The sequence below is a fragment of the Leuciscus leuciscus genome (assembly GCF_965113295.1).
Source record: "Leuciscus leuciscus genome assembly, chromosome: 24".
NCBI lineage: Eukaryota > Metazoa > Chordata > Actinopteri > Cypriniformes > Leuciscidae > Leuciscus > Leuciscus leuciscus.
This window is the reverse complement of record NC_138723.1, coordinates 8,194,797-8,220,369: the sequence shown is the minus strand read 5'-3', so window position 1 is coordinate 8,220,369 and position 25,573 is coordinate 8,194,797. Positions and strand designations below refer to the sequence as shown.

General features: G+C 37.6%; 2 protein-coding genes across 4 annotated transcripts in view; both read left to right on the top strand.

The window, feature by feature from the left end:
• The window catches only part of LOC309489858 (up-regulator of cell proliferation-like), a 257,487-nt gene that overhangs the window by 122,524 nt on the left and 109,390 nt on the right, over nt 1–25,573 (top strand). The gene's annotated exons all lie outside the window — the stretch shown is intronic.
• The window catches only part of LOC309489860 (up-regulator of cell proliferation-like), a 96,990-nt gene that overhangs the window by 42,566 nt on the left and 28,851 nt on the right, over nt 1–25,573 (top strand). For 2 of the 3 annotated variants that reach the window (XM_082158777.1, XM_082158778.1), the window contains exons 2-3: nt 5,184–5,338; nt 7,500–12,810. In XM_082158777.1, the coding sequence (XP_082014903.1) occupies nt 5,251–5,338; nt 7,500–12,118 (4,707 nt within the window). In that variant the 5' untranslated portion in view covers nt 5,184–5,250 and the 3' untranslated portion in view covers nt 12,119–12,810. Of the gene's footprint in view, nt 1–5,183; nt 5,339–7,499; nt 12,811–25,573 lie in introns of those variants that run through there. The other variant, XR_014202544.1, reaches the window with a different exon arrangement.

The following is a 25,573-nucleotide window of genomic DNA, read 5'->3' as shown; positions in this document are numbered from 1 at the left end:
CAAACAGAAAAAAATACAGCAATTAATACTTTACAATATTTTTAACATTAATGTGGTACCTGTTCTGGTAAATGCTTACTAAAGTCCTTAAGTGAGTTTGCTGCCTTTGCTGTTGTTGTTGTTACTGCTGCTGCTGATGATGATACTGCTGGAGTTGATCTGAGACTGTAGACATTAAAAAAAAACATATAGGGGATATATTAGCTGATTAAACTATTTTTATGTGACCATGACAAGATGTAAAGATTGCTGACAGTGTTTAGAGCTGGCTCACTAGCTCACTGACCTGCTGTAAAGCTGCAGACTCTGCCCAGGCTGCTATAGGGGAGATGTTCACAGAGGCTGCTGCACACAACAAAACATAAGATACTGGTAAGCCTTACCAGTGTTGTGATCATTTTTAAGGCACTCTACGTTTTTTAAATAAATATTGTAATAATAATAATAATAGTTTAAAGTATAAATAACATAAAAAGACCAGACCCCTCGACGCCCGTGAAACTTTTCTCCCTAAACAGCAAGCTAACGTTACTTCTACACTACAGCCAAACAGTTACACACAGCAATATAAACAACATTTATGCATGCTCTCTTCACGTCGTTCTAGTAAAATAATAATAATAATAAGTAAACAAACAAACAAACATCAAAAGCACTTCGCTGAGAATGAAACACCACTTACCAGCAGCCGCAGAGTTGAAGATATCCTCTGGTAGTGCGCGTAGCCGCGCGAAATAAAAAAATGCGCGTGCAGCGTGAGGAATCGTCCCGGTTGAGTTCGTCAGGTGAAAGGTCATCATGTGGGTCATTTTATTTACGGCTAAATTATTATTTGTTAATTTTACTAATAGTTAGATTGGGCAGGCATCCACAAAAGGGCCTTTAATTACAAAAAAAGGAGAGGAAATTTTGCTTTGACAAAAGGGCACTTTGGGCACCAAGGGGCAAAAGGGCAGGTGCTCGAGCACCCAACGCCCCCCCCCCCTCTGCACGTGCCTGCTACGCTTCATTTAAAAAAATGTATACAGTATGTAAGAAGTAGAAGTAGAAGTCAAGGTAGGTCAAGGTACTTTTTTATGTTCTCCTGTTGGAGAAATTTGTCTTAGATGAGAGAACTGCTGCAACATCAACCCACCAAAAACATCCATCATTCAAACATTAATATTCACTCCACATTAAGCATTCTTCCCTAAACTAAATAAAAATAATATTATTAAATAAAGAAAATAAAAACATAAACACTATTAGTTCATAAATCACCTAAAAAGCATGCAACTCCTGTATTTATATTACCTCTAATCCGCCAACAGTACATGTTATATCACCACCTTACTGGAGTTGCTTATTAATCAGGGCTGGGTTTCCCGAAACCTCCTTAACGCTACACTGTAAAAAAAAATTACATCCCCAAGTCAAAATTTTCTAGTGACTGGTTACATCTAAATTTTTCAATTAGTCTGACGTATTATTTCTCATTATTTCTCAGTGAGCCAATGTTAACAGACTATTGCAACAAGAATTGCACTTGGGCCATGGAAAGGCTAGAAATTTTTTACAGTGTACGTCGTTCTTAAGTTACACCTTAAGCTGTAGCCTACCTTATTGTTAATACGCGTTTCCCGAAACGTTCTTAATTAAGTATACCTTCTGTAAGTCATACGTTCGGAAAGGTTGGTCTGGACCACTCTTAGCTTTACCTTATCACTGTTGCAGGGCTATACGAATATAATTCTTAAGTTTTAATACACACAGACAGTGTTCAATTAGGCTAATTCAAGTGTTTTTATGCAAAGAATCAAACTGTCATTACACTGATTGTTGTTAGATTTTTAATTATATTATTATACAATATTATTCATTTAATTAAAAAGCGCTTTTAAAGGCCAGTGAAAGCATAGGCTACTGTCAGTTAAGTCCTATTCGGACGCTAATATTGTTTCTCATGGGCTCGTGCGGTATTTTAAACATTTACAGGGGTAATTTAGTGCCGTCCGAATCCATAATATCAATGTTTTTTTCTCACCCAACCCGCATAAAAATCCCTGGCCAAATTAGTACCTACTGTTTTTTGACAAACAGGTCGTTTGGTCATTTAATTGCCGTCTGAATCCACATCTCTGAGTTTACAAGAAGAGATTCAAAATCCACTGTTTAAATCCTTTTTGATCACAGCCGAGCACCGTACGTAAGATGTACACTTTTATTACTGAAATGCTGGAAAGTATTTCCAAGAACAATATTTCATCGCAGCTCCACCTCAGCGAACACAAATGGGAAAGAGAAGAAAGCACATAAAAAATTTGAAATGGTTATTATGGCAGCAATATATGATACAATTTTAAAATATGTAGGCTTGGCTATTATAGGCTATTATAGTTTGGATTATTTTTTATAATATCCAATAAGTCCTAATAAATGCAATTTCAACTATTTCTGAAGTGCTTCTTTTATAAAGAACACCGCTTTCTCACATAATGCAGTGAAGCAGCCCCTGCACGAGAGAATAATTGATTCTCGAGTCATCGATATCAACCAGGGCCCGGTTCCCCAAAACTTTCTTATCGCTAAGTAGTTCTTAACCTATTCCTTAACCTCTCTCTTAACGTAATGGCACGATTCCCGACACGTTCGTACGCTAAGTATATCTTCTGTAAGTCACACTTTCGTAAGGTTGGTCTGGACCACTCTTAGCTTTACCTTATCACTGTTGCAGGTCTATATGAATATAATTCTGAAGTTTTAATACACACAGACAGTTCATTTAGGCTAATTCAAGTGTTTTCATGCAAAAAATAAAATTGTCAATCACACTGATTGTTGTTAGAATTTTAATTATATTATTATTATATATTATATTATTAATTTAATAAAAGAGCGCTTTTAAAGGCCAGTGAAAGCATAGGCTACTGTCAGTTAAGTTCTGTTCGGACGCTAATATTGTTTCTCATGGGCTCGTCCTGTATTTTAAACAGTTACAGGGGTAAGTCGGTGATTTTAGTGCCGTCCGAATCCATAATATCAGTGTTTTTTCTCACCCAACCCGTGTAAAAATCCCTGGCCAAATTAGTACCTACTGTTGACAATCATGTCGTGTGCTAATTTAATTGCCGTCTGAATCCAGATCTCTGAGTTTACAAGAAGAGATTCAAAATTCACTGTTTAAATCCTTTTTGATCACTGCCGAGCACCGTACATAAGATGTAAACTTTTATTACTGAAATGCTGGAAAGTATTTCCAAGAACAATATTTCATCGCAGCTCCACCTCAGCGAACAAAAATGGGAAAGAGATGAAAGCACATAAAATTTTTGAAATGGTTATTGTGGCAGCAATTTTACAATTTTAAAATATGTAGGCTATATGCTATTATAGGCTATTATAGTTTGGATTATTTTTTATAATATCCAATAGTCCTAATAGATGTAATTTCAATATTTCTGAAGTGCTTCTTTTATAAAGAACACCACTTTCTAGCATATAACAGTGAAAAAGCGCCTGGACAAGAGAATAATTGATTCTCGAGTCATCGATATCAACAGATTCAGCACCATCGCCACGGACAGCACCGGGTAACGTCGCACGTAAGAAGGGATATCTTAAGCAGCTTTCTAAGGTATGGTTCGGGGAACACGCCTAGAAATGGTATACCTTTAGTTAAGTTATACCTTAAGAGTCTTCGTAGCGCGCTAAGAGATAACGTTATCGGAAAACCCAGCCCAGTTTTGTCGACAATAGAACAAACGAATGTTTGTAGTGATTATGCTTGCATAGCGGGACCCTGTACAGTATCTCCTACCAGAGTTCATCACACATACTCTGAACACAACACGTGTCCGATAAAATCTTATTGGCATGCTGTATCATAGACATCTCAAAATGATCTTGTAAGGAATTGAGTGTCTGTATTCCCGTAATTTTCCCTGCTAACCTGACTAAGCTACTGATTTGAGCTTTCATTTTCACCGTTAGGTCCCCAAACCAAATGAAGATTCCGTAGTGTAAGACAGACTCTATCGTGGCTCTGTAAAAAAATTGCATAATATTGCTACTGACTCCATATAATCTTAATCTTCTTAAAAAATGTTGTCGCTGATGGACTAAAAATAAAATAAAAACTTGATGTGTGTGTGCCATTTGAGCTCACTGTCGATGTGGACTCTTGTAGGAAGCCTCCTGTTTAATATCCTGTACATGTATCACAACAGAGCTCCTATCGCCCACTGATCTGGGATCTATAATAACTTCTTCAGTTTTCTTGACATTGATCAGGAGGTGATGGACATCACATCAGCCGACAAGCCTTTCCACAGCTGCTTTGTACTCATCAATGCTGGAATCCTTTGTTAACAGGTTCATAATTATTGTATCATCCGGAAATTTAAATACATTTGATTTGGTTGATTACTAATACAGTCATTTGTGTAAAAAGTAAATAGAAATGGCGAACTAACACATCCTTGTGGGGATCCCGTGCTGCTCACTGCAACATCAGATTTTTTCCAAAGCTCTGGTACTATATGCAAATCAACAGAAAGCTGAAAAAGGCTATGCCAGGCTGGTGTGAGTTCCTCAGCAAATGTCTTTGAAAGAACAGTTGTCACAACTATTATAAATTACTTTGCTTAATATTTCACAGCATTTGTTAAAAGTATCAGTCTCAAATCTCATATAAAAATTGTTCAGTTATTTGCCCTATCGAATTCATTGCAGACGAACATTGATTTCCTTGGGGTCATGTTAGTCATTCCCCGAATTGAGTTCCACAGTCCTTGGCTACATAAGCGTCCTTAATATTACCATAACACTTGTCAAGAATAGTATTTTTCCTCGTACCACACTTAAGGATCTCTCCAATCCACACTGGTTAAAGGGAGTACTAATACAATTATGAAACTATGAAATGTTTCTGGTGAGTTTACAATATAATACATTTCTCATAATGTAAAAATGATTACATTATGAGCTCAAGATTTTATTACGTTTTGAGAAGATTATTACAATATGGACATTTTATTACAATAATAATGTAATACTTCTTACATTATGTGCAGTTATTACATTATGCTTCATATGTTCTTATACTTTGATAATTGTCTGTAATGAAAGTCTAGATTTGTCTTTTATTCTAAAAGACAAAATTATAATTATAATAATAATTCTTTACATTTTCTGTGTACTCAAAGCGCTTTACAGAAGGGGGAATCTCTTCAACCACCACCAAGTTGCAGCATCTACCTGTGTGATTACAACATGTTCTTGTTTAAACGTATATTACATAGAAAATCAAAGGAAAAAGTGCAGCCACCTCCAGACCTCAGAGAAGCATTCCCTGTGCAGAGTAAGTACTAGTACTATCTTTCTGTCTATTAGTACTATTAGTTTAATTTGTTTTTGTTGTTCTACAATCTTTGTATAGATCAGTGGATTTCAATTCTGGTCCTCCTGGGGACCCACCGCTCTGCACATGTTGTATGTCACCCGTATTTAACACACCTGATTCAGATCATCATTACAGCTCCATAAACTGCACTGACTGTGTCAGTTATTAGAGACATACAAAACATGCAGAGCGGTGGGTCCCCAGGTGGACCAGAATTGAAAACCACTGATATAATAAAGCTATAATAAATCAGGAAATTAGATGAGATGGTGGTTAGATGGTATGCAAAGAAGGTATGCATTTCCATTCATATGGGCTGACATTCTCTTGATTTTTCTGCTTATAGGTGAAACCGTAATAATTCTAATGAAATGTAAAAATAAATTTCTATTCATTATAATTTATTATCATTTTGAACAAAATAATCAGGATTATCAATTTAACCATTATGCAACATGATTAAAATGTGGCTTAGTTTTCATTAACTAAAACTAGACTAAAATGCTCAGACATTTAGTTGACTAAAACTTTACTAAACAAAACTAGGACAAGGCTGACGATAATACTTCAAACACAGTCTTGTGGGTCTTGAAGTTAAGGATATGGCCTCTCTCCGCATGGGTTAGGGTTAGGTTACCACCCAGCCCCCCAGATGCAGCCCTCTTGGTCTGTCCCTCAGGTATCGCCCTGGCACTCCAGACACGACCTCCCTAGCAATGAATTTAACAATGCTCAGTCTGTAATTTACAAGGTATCTTTTTATATGTATTTGCGAATAAGATCGGCCCTTCGGGCATAAGGGGTGCCTTGGGACTCCCATTTACCTATTCACCCACTGCAAAAGTAATCATTCCTCCTGAGAGATCTCCCTCTTCTGTTTCGGTTATTTATCGGTATCTTCTTGAGCATTCATTCAAACCCTTATCTGTTACAACTGTTTGGGCCAAAGATCTTAATGAAGATGTGCATGTTTTATTCATTTACTTATTTATAAGACACCTAACCCCAGCTGCTCCCGATGAGCTGGATGGCGCCTTGTATGGCTGACACCGCCGTCGGTGTATGAATGAGTGAGCGCTTTGGTGGCCATGGGTCTGTTGAAAGCGCTATATAAATGCAGTCCATTTATTTTTGGATCAGGTATGGAGGATGTTTAAGCTGTCTTCGAAGAACCCCAATCATCAAATGAAAATTACTGGAAATTACTACAAAGGGTTTGCTTGACTCCTATGAAACGTTTCTATATGAATCTATCCTCCTCTCCCAAGTGTAATCTGTGTTCTCAAGGATCTCTAGGCACGTACTTGCACTTCTTTTGGGAGTGTCCCTCTCTCTCACCTTTTTGGGCCCAGCTCTCACAGGACTTATCATATCTGTTGGACACTGATATTTCTTTGACCCCACACCATTTAAAAAAAATGATTTTAGGGACCTTAGCTTATCCATTCAACAAAGATATTTACTGTTATTTACAAAACATTTTTAGTTAACCGCTGGAATCCTCCTCACACAATGGACAGACGAACATGGACAGTGTCTTTGCTGGACATTATATCGATGGAACTCTCAACTTCTCGTATGCATAGATCCAATGTTAAGACTGTGAATTTATTGCATGCTGCTTTTGATATTGTGTCAACTTTTTTAACATCTATGTAATTTTTTTTTTTTTTTTTTATTATTATTCTTTTTGGGTCTACATTCTATGTTTGTATTTTATTTTTATTTTCTTGAAGTCTACCAGGGGTGGGTTAACCAGTTGTAACAGTGTCTGTCTTAAATAACACTCGGAACTAATACAGAGTGTTTCAGACATTTCAAAATTAGGGCAGAAAATATTGATACTGCTTTATGAGCAAAAACTGTACCTAAACTGTTATCTATTTTGACCATGCTGGCTATCCCATATTCCCATATATCCTGTGTCTATACCTCTTATTATGTGCTGCCTGCTCTCGGTTAGTATTATTTGGTGATTTGTCTGTAGTCCAACTAAGGGCTGAACATTTTGACTCACTGACTCACCCTCAGGTTGTTCAAAACCTGTATGAGTTTCTTTCTTCTGTTGAGCACAAAAGAAGATATTTTAAAATGTAACTCATTTTCTTCTAATTTACAGCGAACATCATGAAGAAACTCCTGGAAAATTTGGGTTTGGCAGAGTATTATGGCAAGAAACTCACTCTCCACACAGTGCTGCAGATCAACAAGAACAGTGTGACAGATGTGTCTGTCCAGTCCCTTTCAGATCTGCCATGGCTGTTCTTGAAGAGACTGATGTTGCTACAAACGACAGCGAGGAGTGTTAAGTGTTCCTCTTCAGATGAGGCAGAAGATTCAGAGTCGGATGATGATCAGGATAGTGCTGAATCAGACTGTCCTCAGTCAGTAAACCCTTTAGACGTTTTGACTGCTGTGTTTCTTTGTTCTGACAGTTTTCTTCAACAGGAAATGATCATGAAAATGTCCATGTGTCAGTTTGCGGTTCCTCTGCTGCTTCCAAACAGTGATGACAATCAGATCACGCTTATGCTTTGGGCAATGAGAGATATTGTGAAAAAATACAGACCACACTCCCTGTCAGATCCAAGTGGATTTGTGGAAGAAAGGATTGTTCTCTCAGACCTACCGTTAGTGTCTTTTGTGAGACTTGGCAGGTGCAACATTTCCAAATCAGAAATTCTGAATAAACTGCTCAGCAATTCACAGCAATACACTGATACCTTTGTGCACTTCAACATGGGTTGTGGAAACATCACCAAGAAAATATCAAATGGCTTGGTTGAGATGGCCTGGTATCTTCCTTGTGGAAACAAGAACATTGATGTCTTTCCTGAGCCAATAGCGATTGCAAACCTGAGAGGTGACATCCAGGACTTTGAAACACAGTACTCTTTTCTTTGTGAGGCTTCAACTGCTGTGTTTGTGTTCTTTGAATCACAACTTTTAGATACTCAGTTCATTTCAGTGCCCAGTCAGAAACCTACGCCTCAGCTATTTTTTGTGGGGGACTCCAACAGCAAAAGCATAAAAGCAACAGTCAACAAGCTCAAGCTGAAGAAAAGCAATTTCATCTATAAAGCCAAGCAGAATGATGCAGACTTTGTTGATAAAATTCAGAGCAAGTTACAAGATGCAATTAATAACAACAATCACAAAACCTCAGTTGTTCGTTTAGCTGAGATTGCACGAAATCTGGGAATCTTTGTAGACGAGGATGGTGAAGAATGTCAGCGTGCAAAAAAAAGTGCAGATGAAATCACATCAAAAATAGAGGATATAGTGCAGTTCAAGAAGGAGGAGCTGCCCTTGCAAGGAGAGATCTTGATGAAACTGGCCAAGTTAGAGAAGGAGGAATGCCGACTAAAGAAAGTAGGGGATAAGGATATTGAGAAGTACAAAGAGGACCTTAAGATGCAGAAAGATAAACTCAGAGAAGAGCAAGGTAGCAAAAACATGTCTGCCACTATGAGCTGCTTCATCAGTGCAATATCAACACCAGAAAGGGCCTACTACTTAAAATGGTTGAGAAACGCTCTAGAGAATCGATCACATGAAGTACTGCCTCAACTCAGAGAACTGTACAAACAGAAATGTCAAGATGTTTGTGGAAACAAGGCAGAAATTGCTGAGCTTGATAAAAAGATTTCAAACAGTTCTTTAGGAGTGGAGCACTTCATTCGAGAGATGAGCCAGCTTTACGAGGCTTCAGTCTCGCTTCCAGAAGATGCACTTCACCGAAAACAGCTGGAACACTTACCTAGACTCTGTGCTGAACTACTACTGGATGGATTTTCACTTGAACTAGTGGATGGAGATTCTTCAAATATCCCTGTGAAATGGCTTTCTAGTGTGTTTTCTGAATTAAACACACTGGTGGAGTCCAAAAACAGGATTATGGTTGTCACAGTTTTGGGGGTCCAGAGTTCAGGAAAGTCAACGCTGTTGAACACCATGTTTGGAGTTCAGTTTGCAGTAAGCAGTGGAAGGTGCACCAGGGGAGCCTTTATGCAGCTTATTAAAGTAGCAGATGATTGCCAAGCAGAACTCAATTGTGATTATATAGTGATAATTGACACTGAAGGACTGAAATCCCCTGAGCTCGCACAACTGGACAACAGCCATGAACATGACAATGAGTTGGCAACTCTTGTTGTTGGACTGAGTGACGTAACAATTGTCAACATTGCCATGGAGAATTCAACAGAGATGAAAGACATTTTACAGATCATTGTTCACGCCTTCCTCAGGATGAAGGAGACGGGAAAGAAACACAAGTGTTTGTTTGTACACCAGAATGTTGCTGATGTCTCGGCTCATGATTCAAACATGAGAGACCGTAAATTTCTGTTGGAACAACTGGATGAAATGACACAAGCTGCAGCCAAAATGGAGAACAAACTGGAATTCAGCAAATTTACAGATGTGATGAACTATGACACTAAGACGGGTGACCACTACATCCCTGGATTGTGGCATGGAAAGCCCCCAATGGCACCAGTGAGTATTGGCTATAGTGAGTCTGTATATGATCTCAAAAAGCATATAATGGAAATCTTCAGAGATTATGAGTCCTACAACATCAATGAATTTCTTAAATGGACCAAAGACTTGTGGACTGCTGTGAAATTTGAGAAATTCATCTTCAGTTTCAGAAACAGCCTGGTGGCTGATGCATACATGAAACTGTGCACAGAGTACAACAGATGGGACTGGACACTGAGAAAGCAAATGCACACATGGGCGTTAGAAGCTGAAACCAAGATCTTAAACCATGAAAAATTTGAAAACTCTGAGAAGTGCACCGTTGAAGATGTTCGTTATCATTTACTACAAAAAGCAGAATTTGAGCTTTCAAAAGGAGAAGATGAAATTAATGACAAGATCGAATCATACTATGAACAAGGAGAAGGTCATGTTGAACTAGTGGAAAATTATCGACAAGACTTTATAAACTCTGCCACGTCTTTGAAGAAGGAACTTTCAAATTCTGTCACAATCAAACTGGATGCAGCTGTTTCACGTCGAAGTGGAATGATCAAAGTGGAAGGAATCCAAAAGACATACATGGACACAATGGAGGAAAAAGTGCTGAACTTGCTGAAAAACTGTCGAGAGAACAAGTCAGACATGTCAGACTCCATGCTGGAAGAAGCATTTGATAAAATGTGGCAGGAGACTGTCAGGACACTGGCATGCACAGGGCTCGAACAACAAGATATCAGGAAAAGAGTTTTTCATCGTTTGAGGATACATCTTCAATCTAGAGGAAGTTCAATGGCTCAAAACTTAGACAAAGTTGAAGATTTAAACAGTCATGGCCATGGAAACTTTATTGCCTGTAAAGACCAAACAAAGTGGTATAACAACTGGTGGTATAAAAATCATATCAAGATAGTTCAAGAGATGTCAGACAACCTTATCAGGGATTGTCAGGAATTTGTTAAATTAAAGGGGGAATGTAATGATGATTATGATGACACATACATCAGGGAAATTCTTAACATGATTGATGAGAAACTTAAGGCTCATGAAGATCTTAAGCTACAGGAAGATTTTGAGCTGTCCCTTAAACTGCACATATGCGGCTTTGCAAGCAGAGAATTTCAAGAGATTCACAATCAATTCATCAAGGAAAACAACCCACGAACAGCCTTGGAGAACTTCAAACAAACATACCGCTCTGACTTCATTGACCTTTACCGTGAACGAGACCAGTGTCAGAAGAAAGCTGATGAATTCACGAGAAACTGCCTAAAACCTGCTTTAGAAAGATATATTTCAGAGAACTTGGGCATGAAAATGGCAGACAAGATGGTGACTGGTGAAAACTCATCAATTTTTGGATCTAGGACAACATTTCAGATTTCAGTCTTGAAAAATCTTCTCGATGAATCTGAATTTGAAAAATATTTGCAGTTCATCTCGTCATATGAAATGTTTGTTAAAGCCTTTATTGTGGACAAAATCCAAAAGCACTTTTCAGCAGAGAACAGAATGTTCACATTGAAGGAGAACCTCGTCAATGAAGTCATCAGTGAAATTAAACAGGCCATTGAAGAGGCAGAGCGAGACCCAGAGATAAATGACATCAAGGGATTTATTGAGAACATTTGTAATAAACTTGTAAATAGGCTTGTTTTTCCCAAGGACGCAGTGGACAAAATCAGCACACTGAATAACGCAAATCCCCAAAAATTTGCTGAATGCCTTCAATGTTCTGTAGTGGACATGGATAAATCACTGAAAGCAAGTTTCCAAGAAAGAGATTTTCAAAGGAAAATTCATAGTCTTCAAACCAAACCACAGGATGTGCTGTTCAAACGAGTGCAAGGCTGTGGGAAACAGTGTCCATTCTGTCAGGCACCATGTGAGGCTGGAGGAGACGCTCACACTGAACACTTTGTCTCAATCCACAGACCACAAGGTCTCGGCACCTACAGATCTACTGATTCTGAAAAACTAGTGACTGACATCTGCTCATCACTAGTGTACAGCAACTCACGCTTTCAGTGCGAAGACACCAATGATCAGTCGCATCCATATAAAGAATACAGCAAAATCTATCCAGACTGGCGAATCGATCCAGACCCCAGTATAGAGGCCTCAGCATACTGGAAATACGTGATGGCAGAATTCAATGAGCAGTTTGCAGAGGAGTACGATGCAGAGCCTGCAGAAATACCCTGGGGGGAAATCACAAAAGAAGATGCAGAGAAAAGCCTAAACCTCAATTAACTCCCTCTCTGACCTCTGTTAAATTAGTTTGTTATGATGGTAAGAAAACTCAAAACTCACACCTTAAAATCCAACTATCCATGAATATTAACTATGACAACAAATTAAAAAAAATTAAAAAACTGCTGATTTCAATATTAATCATAGCATATCCTGACTAATGCATGAGTGTCATTATACAAAAAGTTGCTTGCACTTGCTCTTGCCTTGTAATAAGAAAACATAAAAAATAATTAAACTAAGCTAAGTGTTTTATTCCAATAAAATAAAGATGTGTTTTATGTAAACATGTAGTACTAATTCGATTGTTGTGGTATACTCTTAGTGACAAATAATTATTTCACCTATACATGCATGAATTATTTTGTTTTGTTGACATTCATGAAATCTTATTTTAGAACAGATTTTCTTTCAAATGTTCGAGCTTCAAATCTTAGTCTTTGATTTTTAATCATGTACTGTAACTGTGAGGTGTTTTTCTGAGCTATTTTTGTGATTGTGAATTTGATTTTGATTTGTGTTGTGAATGTATCTCTGTTAAGAGTGTTGTTCTGTGACTCTGTTAAGACATATACAGGCACATCTGTATTAGTGAGGTCACAACACTGCTGACATCTGCATCAGTTTAATTAACATTTGAAGCATTTGCCAATCTCATGAAATCAGTGTGACCTGAATAAATGTTACCGGCATCAGAGTTGTTCTGTAACTTTTATTGTTAATAATATATTGTCTGTCATGCATCTACAATTGAACAAAGTCACCACCATTGAAACAATCATCTAAATATATTGATAAAATATATTAAAAAGCATGGACATATCAAAATGTTATACACATTTGGGTCTTTTATTAGACCATCTAATGGACTCACTTGGAGTTTTAATGTCCTCTGCATGTAGCCTCCAACACCTCCATCCTGCAAGTAGTTGTTATTCCTTTTACAATATATGTGGGATAGAGTAAATCTAAATGATTCAGATGTTTAAAGATATCTCAGATGTCCTGCACAACCTTTACAACCAAAGGTGAATGAAAGCATTAGCAATGACAACTCTTTTTTTTTAAAAGTGAGTCTTTAAAACTGTCCGGTCAACACTTTATTTTAAATAGACATGTTGTGACAAACAACGTTATGTAACATGGTAGTGGAAATAGCACGAAGACGAAGGAGGATGAAGATTATAGTCTTTAATGACAACGCTCAGGAACCAGGAGAAAATCACACTAAACATTAACAAGAACGGACGAAGACTGAGGGAGAACACAGGGTATTTTTTTTTCTTGATCTTAAATTTTGAACCTTTGTCTTACAAAATGCAATAATTTATACAACAGAGCTGAATAAAATAGAGTTGATGATGCTCTATCGATCCATTTTCTTAGTCAGTGATACTCAACTCCACCGCTCTGCACATTTTGTATTTCTTCTTCATTTAACACTCCTGATTCAGTCATTCATCATGAGAGCTCTATATTGAGAACTGAATTGTGTGTCAGATAAGAGAGACATACAAAATGTGCAGAGCGGTGGTGAGTCCCCAGGTTGAAAACCACTGTTCTAAGTCAACATTTAATGATCATCACTGATGATTTGATCAATTAAAAGATAACCTCCTTTTAATCACCTCCACCTGCAAGCAACAGACACTGAATCAAGGAATGCATGCACTGTATATGCCTCACTCATTCCCTCAGTCAGCTGCTGAATTCAGAACTGCATCCTAGCATACTCTTACTATTCTCCTATATCTTTCTATGGCAAAAATAGTTAGAGTAGTCTGTTAGTATGCGATTCTGAATTCAGTTGTCTGTGTCTCATCTCGAAGGGGTCACATATGTCATCGAAGGTTGTCTAATTTCAGAAAAGTAGCCATTGTAAAATGTACTGTTATTTCTAGTGTATTTTATTATTTTTGTATGTATATTTTTATTGAGCAGATTTTTAAGTGACAATTTGTGCATCTCATAAAAAAACATCACAACATACTGTTTTTCTTTTCTAACATCCATAGAAATGAATTAAAAAAAATGATACAAATATACAGAACACTCTTAACTCTACCCATCCCAAAATATCCCACAAAAAATCACAGAAGAAAAAAAAAATTACAGAAGAAGAAGAAAAAGGGGGGAGAAAAATAATCAAATCTCCAATGAAAGGACAGTCTCAACAAAGGAAAGGATAGGATTCCACATTTTATAAAATGAGTTAACAGAGTCTCTGATGGAGTATTTAGTTTTTCCAGGTGTAGAAAGGACATTAAGTCCTTCAGCCAAGAAACATTAGAAGGGGGGCATGAGGATTTCCAATGCAACAGTATTCGTCTTCTGGCCATCAATGAAGCAAGAGCAATAATATCAGCATGGCGCTTGTTGTACAAGCCATCAACAGGTGTTATTCCAAAAATTGTGCAGGGTTTCACAGAGACATTAAGAGCCTTTGACAGTGTAGCAGAAAAGGAAGACCAGAATGAATACAATTTAGGACAGGTATAAAATGTATGAGAATGATTTGTTGGAGATAGCGAACATCTACTGCACACATCAAAAAGAGGAGGGAACTGCGAAGAGCGTAACAGGACATACATTGAGGAGATATGTGATTTCGGAAGTGACATTATATCTTCAATTAAAGTTTTCTTTGACTGGTGAGGGAAGGTAGCAAAGTGTGCTTTAGCAAAGTCATGCATGCAATTGTAAAATAGCGGAATAAATTGGATTTAGGAATTTTTGATCTACTCAGTAAATCATTAAATGACGCAAATATCATCAGGATACAAATCATGAAACAGTTCTAGGCCCTTCTCTCTGAGCTGTGCAAAAGTTGAATCCAAAGTAGAAGGTACAAAAAGATGGTTACACAAATTGGCATTAAGGTGGACAATGTGTTTAATTTAAAATTTTGAGCGATGAAAGCACAATCTGGGTTAGTGTTGTATTTAGAGAAGCGTCACAAATTTCTGTCATACGCCAATCAATATTCGGAGAATTACACCATGCATATATTTTCTGAATATTAGCTGCCCAATAATAGAAAAGGAAATTTGGAAGAGCGAGACCCCCACAAGTTGACTTGTGTACACGCAGAGGCTTACTAGCCCAAAATATATGAGGATATAATGGTGTCGAATTATTTAAAAAAATATTTAGGAAGAAAAATAGGAATAGTCTGTAATAAAAAAGTATTTGTGGTAGAATATTCATTTTAACTGATTCAATCCTACCTACAAAAGAAAGTGGAAGATTGCTCCAACACTGAAGATCTGCTTTAATGCGGTCCATTAATTTTGTTAAATTTTCTTTGTGCAATGACTTGAATGAGTTTGAAATATGAAACCCTAGGTAATGGAAACCTGTAGAGGACATGTAGAAAGGGAGCATAGCTGGAGGAATTTGTTTTGCTAATTCATTTATGGGAAAACACTCACTTTTAGCAAAGTTCAAATTATAGTTTAAGTGCGAGAACACTCTTGATCTTTTCATTTGACCACCTAGACCCCTCACATTTCAAGTAACAGATTTGACAGTATGACCAGCCAGTCCCTCTGTGTTCACTTTAGGACTAATCATTTATATTATTGTGAAGATAAAAGAAAAGAAAAAAGTCTGAGACGGATAAATTGGGGGGGGGGGGGGGGGGGGGGGTATACAAACCTGTACTTACAACTCTGATGCTCGTATTTTTGAACATGACGAGTAGCCAGAACACTGATTCACACAACAGATCAACCACGTAGAACTGTCAACTCCTAAAACTTAAATATACACCCAAAACAGCCATCAAAGCTTAGTTATGTGCTGAGAGACTATGAGAAGGAAAAAACTAGTAGATAATAAGAAAACATTAAACAAAAAAATATTTAAAGTTGGCAAGTTATATAAGCGATCTGCCACAAGATGGCAATGCCAACATGGATCAGGTGGTATGACATTTAAAATCATCAACCGAATAGCTCCATTAATGTGCAACACATAAACTATATTATTTGGGGATGCGTGAATAACATCAAAATAAAGCAGACAGAGGCACTCGTAGTGTGACAGTCTAATGTTCCCTCAAGGCCAATCAGCACTTTGATTCTCTCATCTACACAAAGAAGCAGCAGTTTTCATTTTTGCAAATCATACATTATTACGATAGATAGATAGACAGACAATTTATTATAAAAGCATACATCTAGCTTACACATTTACCCAAATTATCATACGCCTGTTTAACCGAAGTTAATTTGGGTGGGTTTCTCCATCCCCAATGTCCCTGACGAGAACGTCGGTCTCCTCGGCTGTGAACCGCTCCTGGCGCGCGTCTGGCAAATCCGCCGTTATAATAGGAATCCGCTTTAGAACAAGCGCGCCTGCTCTTAAAGGGAATGTGAGATGTCGCTCTGATTGGTTTATTTCACGTTACGCCCAAACCACACCTATGAATAATGAAGCTACTTCAGACCAACCCATTTTAGATTTGCGCCGGGCGCAATAGTCATTTATCCCGCCGGGAAAATAGCAACAGCGCCGAGACCCGCCCACAAAGTTACATGCGCTTTGCGCTTGACACTTGCGTTTCAGATCGTTAAAATAGGGCCCTATGTGTTTGGAGAGATCATCCATTGATTTTTAAGATCCTAAATGGAAATGCTCCTCCACCACTTCTACAAGATCAGCACAGAGAGGAGACTGTGTAATCCCCTTCAGGTCCACCTCCTTTAGCCAATCATGCTTCTCCGTAAGAGCTTCTCACTAGAGGAACACACTTCCAACTGAAATAAGAAACTGTGCCACATATCACTCCTTTACTCAAAAGTCTTCAAGCCTGGCTTCTAGAAAATCAGACATGTGATCATTTTTAATATCTGTAGTTCATTGCTTATTTAATTACTGTGTTTGTTATGTAACCTGCTGCTAAAATGTTCCATGTCCTTTGCTCGTGGCCAGTCGTCCAGCAGCGTGTCTTGGGTATATTGTATTTTATTTTATTAAGAGTATGGTATGTAAGGGATAATCCACAGCTAGCCATGCATTAAAGGATTTTAATGCACGACGTAGAGGCGAAGAACCACCCGACGCGAAGCGGAGGGTGGTTGCCTCTACGAAGTGCATTAAAATTCTTTAATGCATGGCTAGCTGTGGATTATCCCGCTTATACCTTGGTTATTTGCCAAGTTAAAAACAAGTTAAAGCTGTAACTGATGTTCACAGTGTAATAGACGTGTAAAAATGACGGTTATTTTCTTAAGTTACGGCTCGTTAGTTCTAGCACTCCGTCCACTTTAAATAAAGTAGAGCCATCGGATTGCTTTTATTTGAATGAATCATCACATTTATTTAAATTCATTATTAAAAGAGAGAGACAGAGAACTGAAAGAGAAGGAACAGAGAGAGAGAGAGAGAGAGATGCGTGCGCGAGTTAACGTTACCTGTGTGCGTCTCTTTAAAGTCTAGCAGCTACAGTCCCCTCGTTGCGCATAGCTAACTTAATGATTCTTTAATGGATTTATTACAATTATTTATGAATGACAGGCAACACTGACAGTGACAAGGCAATCTTTATTTGAACTAATCATGTCATTTATTTATTGTTAATTCTTTGTGCCGCTTTTTGTCATTCAACAAGTCTTCTTTTTCGTCTTGTGCCTGGGCCCATTTCTCAAAATTGCCATATTCACCATACAAATTAAACGATATGCAAAAATCATCCATTTAGCCTACCTAAATAAACGTTTTCATATGAGTCTCTCACTCTGCTTGCAAGTGTAACTGTGTTACTATGGTTACCAATGTTTATAGTAGCGGATTCATTTCGAACTGTAACTGTAATCAGACTGACTGGAACTACCTGTGCATTAAAGGGTTTTACTGCACACCTTCCAGCCAATCAGAATCGAGTATTTAAACAGCCCATGGTATAAGTTCTTATATAGTGCTGTATCAAGATTGATATGCTGTTGGCTGTGTTTTACATATGTTTATTGTTTATTCATGTGTTGTCGCTTTGTATGCTTGTATGGCTATTTGTGTGGAAATGCTGATTGCTGTTACTGAGTTAATGTGCTGATGTTTTGCCGTTCATTGTTGCTTCTCATGGCTTGTGTCTGTGCTGAGAATTCTTCTTTTGATGTTATTGCTGTCTTTACGGAGTTATGAGGTGTTATAATGTACTTTTTATAAGGATTCAAAAACATCTCAGCAAAGGACTGCAGTTGAAAATGAGCCAGCTGACTAGCACTGGCACATGTACAGAAATGTTGATTAATGTGTGTTGTCCTTATAAAATAAATAAATAAATAAAATGAGGAGTAAATTATGGTAATTTCTTTCTTAAATTGTAATGTTACTTTTCCGAAATGACACAAACTCAATGATAAATCCATCCGACAGTTGCGACTTGCAGGGCGTAGCCTTCAAAGTGAGGCAGTCATTGTCTAGTCTCCCTTTGGGTGTACAGACTCTTTCTCCCATCATGGTTTTGCCTGTGTTGGTTTACCGCCTTCACCTTTTTTCCACTGCAATCTGATCTTCCCTGTATTGACTGACCGCATTACATGCGTTTCTCAGGCGTGTTATTCTCACCTGTCTACAATAAAGTCCCAATGTTGATTTTATCCTCATCCAGTGTGTGTCTGCTTCCTAACAATCACTTACTAACTAACTGTATGAAGCTCAGAAATTTTTGTTGGGGTTTCATGGATCTAGAAATTAATTTCTATGCATTTATTACATGTCAGTGTCACAATGAAATCAAACTGGACCATCTTATTTTCTTATGGAATGTTGTAGTGCTTATTATAAATGACTTATTTGTGCACATCATTATTATTATTATTAAAGGTGCTCTAAGTGATGTCGGGTGATGTCACTTCTTGTTGACGTTAGAAGTATTGTCAAACAAAACGGAGGCTAGCTCGACCCTTCCTCCTCCTCATCCCGTCCCTCTCCCTTCCGTGCTTCCTGAAACAGGCTTTTCCGATGTCAATTCGGGACTTCACGCGTTCCTTCTCCTTTTCCCTCTTCTTTGCTATTTGTTCATTGGAACGTCGTCTCTTTGGTCGTGTGTCGGCCATATCAAAATTCAAGAGAATATAATTCTAACGTTAGTTGTTAGTCGTTGCCTAGACATCTCTCCTCAAGCTAACTTCCCTCTTCATGCTTCTCTCTCCTCCACTCCTTGTCACTGTAATTAACATAATTATTATTGTTTAATTTGCTCATATATAAAGAGTTAGATCATGTTTTTTATGCTTTGTTAACAACTTATTAACTGCAAATAGTTCTCACTAGTAGGTCACGGAAAATGGTAAAAAAAAAATACATTAATTAAGTGCTTTAAACCAACCTTTATTAGACATTAATAGACATTAAGTGTAATAAAGTGTTAATATAAATTGAATAAGTGTTCCTTAAAAAAAAAATATATATATATATATATATATATATATATATATAAATTATTTTTTTTATAAAAATTGAATTTATATATATATATATATATATATATATATAGATAGATAGATAGATAGATAGATTTTCCTTGACCTAATCTAAAGTGAGAACTATTTACTCCTAATTCCTTTACTACGAGCCAATTAAACAATAATAACTGTGTTAATTACAGTGACACTTAATGAAGAACTCCCTATTTGTATATATATCCTATTAATACATTAACAATGTAGAGAGTACAATTTATAAACTATGAATTATTAACTTTAAACTTATAGTTTGTTGATGATTTGTAAGTACTTCATTACTGTATACTTACCAAAACCTTAATTTTATTTCACAATTTGTTCAAACTATTAGGGATTTTCACTGTAATCATTATGAATATTTCTTATGTCCCTTTGTCCATATTGGGGTTATTATGTCTGATGCAATACCTTACATCACGTTTCTGCAGCATTCAGTTTGCTATTGTTTCTTTACTGACATTATGTGGATAAAAATGAGACACTTGATCCACCAAAGTTCAGCCGAACCCACCCACTGACACACTGAACTGGGTCTCTCTGTTTAATAGGCGTTCCTTCTCCTATTCACCTTCAAGAAAAGCAGAAATGTGATCATGACACAAATATGTGATTGTGTGGCATTCCATGTCACCCGTTTGACAAGTATAAAGGAGAACAACACGTCCCTCTGGGTTGTGCAGTAGAAAGGGGGCTGGCCATTAGGAATATGTATAGCATATATATATATAGTCTTAAAATGATTATTCACTCAGAACTCAGATCTTATTTTGGATAATAAGAATCTTAACTTACAGAGACAACAGAAATCTAGATATTTTCTGTATTCCATTTTTCTTCTCACAGTCAATCATAAGGTAAGAAATAAATCTATAATCTGCAATAATTGTTTTGCATGAACACAGAAAAATAAATTCTCTGTACACTATAACAATTAAAAAATATATGAAATAGTATTTTATCAATTTCATGTCATAAGTTTGAGATACATCAACTCACAGAAGAGCAAGAACCGTGAGAAGAGAAAAGGAGAAACAGAGAGAAATGGAGAGCAGAGAAGAACGATCTCGCACATCCAGACCACAGCCTGGTAATCACATCAGACTGGTCAAACAGGAGAGCATTGAGAAACGGCCAAATTGTGAGTATATTATAAAGTTGTAATACAATACAACCATTTACATTACGCTATTTGCTTCTAGTTTGATATGATGCATGTATTTTTTCTTCTCAAAGAAAAAAAAAAACTATTTTATTTTACATACAGTTAGTGTTGCAAAATATGACAGACAGCTTATTCTTCCCGTACTGAAGCAGACACTGTGTGTTCTTCACTATATCTGATGATAGCATAAAGTTATCAGAAATGTCTGTTCACCACATATAAACTATATAAAGAGAATCAAATGTTTTGTTCCAGTTTCTCATGATTCTGGTGGTCCAGAGCAGAGTCAAACTGATATATCTGAGGAGATCCATGATAAGGTGAGATATTTAGTGTTCAGAAAAAAACTGACACGAACTAGAATGAATGAACAGATAGAGTAGAGTATGTCTTTCTTTAATGATACAGACCACTGTGATTGAATCACATGTTCCCATGAATGTTTGTGTTAAACTCAGTTTTTTCCTTAGAAAACTACAACACAGTGAAGAATGAGAGAACGTGACAGCAGTGACATCATCTACTCACGGAACATGGAACTTCCTGGAAAGTAATTCTAAAATACTTGCAATGCCTTCAAAGTGACGACATAGCCACAGAACATGTTGAGATTCGTGGATTCTAGCTTTCCCTACTCCGTACATGGGAATTCACTGGACAGTTTTTAAAGACATTCAGATGTACAGCAAAAACAGGAGCAGCTTGAGGAGGTTCAGCACTACATCTTTGAGGAGACGACTTTGCATTGGCAGTGAACACTTTTTAACCTCCCTGGCTTTTGAAGGACCGGGGAGAGGTTGGGTGGTCGATGGCCCCTCCCCTTGAGAGCGGCGAGAAAGGAACTGGACAAAAGCTTCCTCAAGCTTTTTTAACCTCTCTGAACCCTCTGACGACTGTGTTGATGAAGTCACCAAACAGGCCAGAGGGTGAAACTGGGGAGTCTAGCAGAAAGACGCGGTCTTTATCTTTAATTCTAGTTAAGTTCAGCCACAGGTGCCTCTCCGTGCTAACCAGCGCCGACATTGAACGGCCGATTGAACGGGCCGTTTGCTTGGGAGAGACAGATCTGTGGCTCTGCACAGTTCAGAGAACGCTTCCTCATCTATTGCACTGCCTGCACTCAAGTCCTTCAACAGGTCAGCCTGGGACGCCTGTAACACTGCCATAGTGTGCAGCGCAGCACCAGCCTGACCTGCAGATTGATAAGCTTTTCCTCTTTACAAACAGACACTTAAAACATTTGATAGGAAAGTTTTCATCATTGCAACATGGTGCAAACATATAATTGATTGAGTTTTGATAATATTAAACATTTTGTTGATGCTTGTTTGATTATTATTATTTTTTTAATGTTTATGCACCTCCCCCATTAAATCAGTTTATAATGCAAAAGGATACTAATGGCAGAGTAATTACTAGAGAAGACTGTTGTACAGTTTTAGACGTTCAACTTTCGGACCATCAGTCTTTTCAGTTTGAGCCATTTATGATTGGAATACTCTACCAACTGAGTTAAGGGGTGGTACAAACTATTCAACATTTAAATTTAAATGAATGGCTAAAAGCAAATCAAATGTGTAATTGTGTAAATTATTATTATTTGTATTTTTATGATACTGCCATTATTATCCCTAGCAGTGTTACTCTATGTAATTTGATATTGTTTCTATTTTTTAGTATTTATTTATTTTTTGTGATACATGTTTCTTATTTATGGATAATTTGGATTTGTATATGTGATAACCTACCAATCATGTGTTTACATTTTAGGTTGCCTTTTTTAAATCTGGCAAGGGGCAACAGATGCAAATTAGCCTGTGTGGTTAACTGTGGGGTTAACTGTGGGGTTAACTCTGGCTTATTTACAGTGTTTGACTGTTGATTAATGAGCACTGTCCCTATTAAAAAAAATAAAAAAATAGACTAGTCACTCATACTTGTTGTGGTGGATTATTATAGTCGCTACTATCAATATGATACTGATGTCGACAACATCAGAAAGAAATCAAAGACAGCCTGGAGTCTATATTTAGTAGACACAGCCTACCTGTAACATGTAGGTCAGATCAAGAACCTCAGTGCAGATCTGAACAGTTTAGTGTGTTCTGTGGGAGCAATGGCATTAAACATGTGAAAACTACTCAAATGTAAATGTAGGGGACACAGTGCTTGTGCAACAAGAAAAGATGGATAAACTCACGACCCCATTCAATCCAATCCCGCACCAGGTTGTGAGCAAAACTGGAAATCAGATGACTGTAGAATCACCCACTGGGTCAAGATACACGTGAAACACTACTCATGTTAAAAGATTCAACACCAACAAAACGCTGATGTAAAAACGCTGATGTAAAAACTAATTGTGAACAGATACAACAGAACATGAAGAGCTTTTGTCCTGAACCCCAAAGCGGATTTGCCAAATACACCAAAACAGGACAGAGCCCAAAGGGCTAGACGATTGCCTGAGTATTTGTCTGATTATATCATTGACTAAAAGGAATAAATGCTATAGATGTTTGACTGTTTGTTCAAATCACAGAAACAATGTTAATGTTAATGTTAATGGGTTGAAGAAGTTCAAGATATGTTTATTGTACGGTGGCCGAGAGAGCTCAACGCGCTGCAACTGAAGAAAACACATGCAAATAGAAAAACACCAGGGCCCGTATTCATAAAGAATCTTAATGCAAAGAGTAGCTCCTAGTGACAAAATTCTAAGAAAATTCTTAGAAATGTGGCCGTTTACTCTTAAAATTAAAGAAAAAATCCTAGTAAACAAAAAAGTAATTCAGAAAGCATCTTAACCCTTAAAAGAGGTCTTAAGCTCAAAATTGTTAGGAGCACGGACGAGGACTTTTAAGAGGCTTAAGAGTTTCTTTAGCAGAGGAGAAAATGGCAGAAAGACGAAGAGGGAGAAGAAATGCGTTGCAGACAATGAATAACAGTGAGTTAATAAGACGCTATAGATTAGATCGTGCAGGGATCATGTTTGTGACTGATCTTATTAGAGACACGCTAACATCTCCGACACAGCACAGAAATGCCATAGCGCCAGAAATGAAAGTAATCACTACATTTCGATATTTGGCAACTGGGAAAATTCCACGTTTGATACATTAAAACCAACATTCAAACCACCACTTAAATAGACATGCCAGCAATCAGTGTAATTGGCTTAGAATGATAAAAATTGTTCCACTCTTTCCAATCAAATACCTTATTGAAATTAACTGCATGGTAAAAAAAAAAAAAGGATTTATATACACATATATAATGTGTGTGTGTGTGTGTGTGTGTGTGTGTGTGTGTGTGTGTGTGTGTGTGTGTGTGTGTGTGTGTGTGTGAACGGTCAAATAGGAAAAAAATTACGCATGTAATTTCAAAGTGAAGGCTTAGAATAGACCCTATACTTAAAATCACTCTTTTTTTTCCTTCTTGGACAACCAACCAATCACAGTCTTCAAAAGATTGTGTCATACATAGCAACGGGGTCTACCCCGCCTCCTTACTAAGATGAAAGTTTTTGTCTTTTCCTTACTCAGAGTTGCTCTCAGATCGGTCCCGAATCACTTTTAAGCTAAGACTCCTACGTAAAAGTTTTTAAAGACCCACTCCGATGAAAATCATGTTTTTCTAGGTGTTAACATGTTCTTGTGGCATTTTTCTTATGCTAGAGGACATATCTTGAGAAAAATAAGCTCAAAGTTGTATTTCTGAGTATTTCTGCATTCAAATGGCTGTGAATCAGTAGCAGACGCTAAAATGCCGGCTAAAATAGACTGGAGTTGTGACGTAGTAACTCCACTGGGCGGGGCCCGTCCCGTCCGGTCAGGTTCAGGAGTAGAGAGAAGACGATGGCGGATCAATACCTATGTGCGGTAGCGGGTTGCAATGCTAAGAGGAGAGATATTGGTATTAGCTTTCATGCTTTACCAAAACATGTTGCTGTGAGAGATGAATGGATTACGTTCCAGGGTTCCAGACTGCGACCATTTTTTGAGAATGTGCGAGTTAAAATTTTATGTGGTCGCATTTGTGCGAGTGCATGGTCATGTAAGTTACTACTCAGTTAAATTCACGCATGAATTTTCCTGCATTGAACTTGTTTTAGCGCCCGCCAAAGTGAATTTTTGTCCCGCCAAAGTCTAATTTGATCGGTGAGTAATGTAGATGAACTGCTGCGCTTGTGACAGGACATGTTTATAACTGAAAGAACGAGCAGAGAGAGAGACCCGGACGCGCGCGCGCACTCTCTGTCTTCGGAGCCAGGCGAAAATGTAAACAAGACCTCACCGTCTCCAAACTAAGCGCTGTCTTGCTCTCTCTCCCTCGCACATATTAATCTAAATAAATCGACACGGCGGTAAAAGGTCGGAAGACCAAAGTTTCATGTGGAGCATTCGGAGATTTTTTTTTCTTTTTCTGAATTGCCGCTGGGTGTGAATTGTGCTAAATAAGTTGCCTTATCTTCTCTGAAAAGCGTTCCGGACATTCAGCTGACATAAAACAACACTTTAATTAAACGAAAAAAACTATCCAGTGATGAAATGTTTTCTGTGTTGACAGAAAGAAAGAAAGACAGAAAGAGGCTGTTGCTGCCTATGTATCTCGCTTCAGCCAACGGCTCCGCCCACAACGCAGAGGCGAATTGCTAATGAGCTACTGCCGCTCTGCTGAAGCGAAGTCCCAGAAAACGGCACAGGTTTTGTGATTTTGGCTAAAAACGGCATAATCATCATTTAAAGACCACTGAGAATGTTTAAAAAATAGCTCAAAATATGATCGGAGTGGGACTTTAAGCTAAATTAAGAGTTTTCTTAG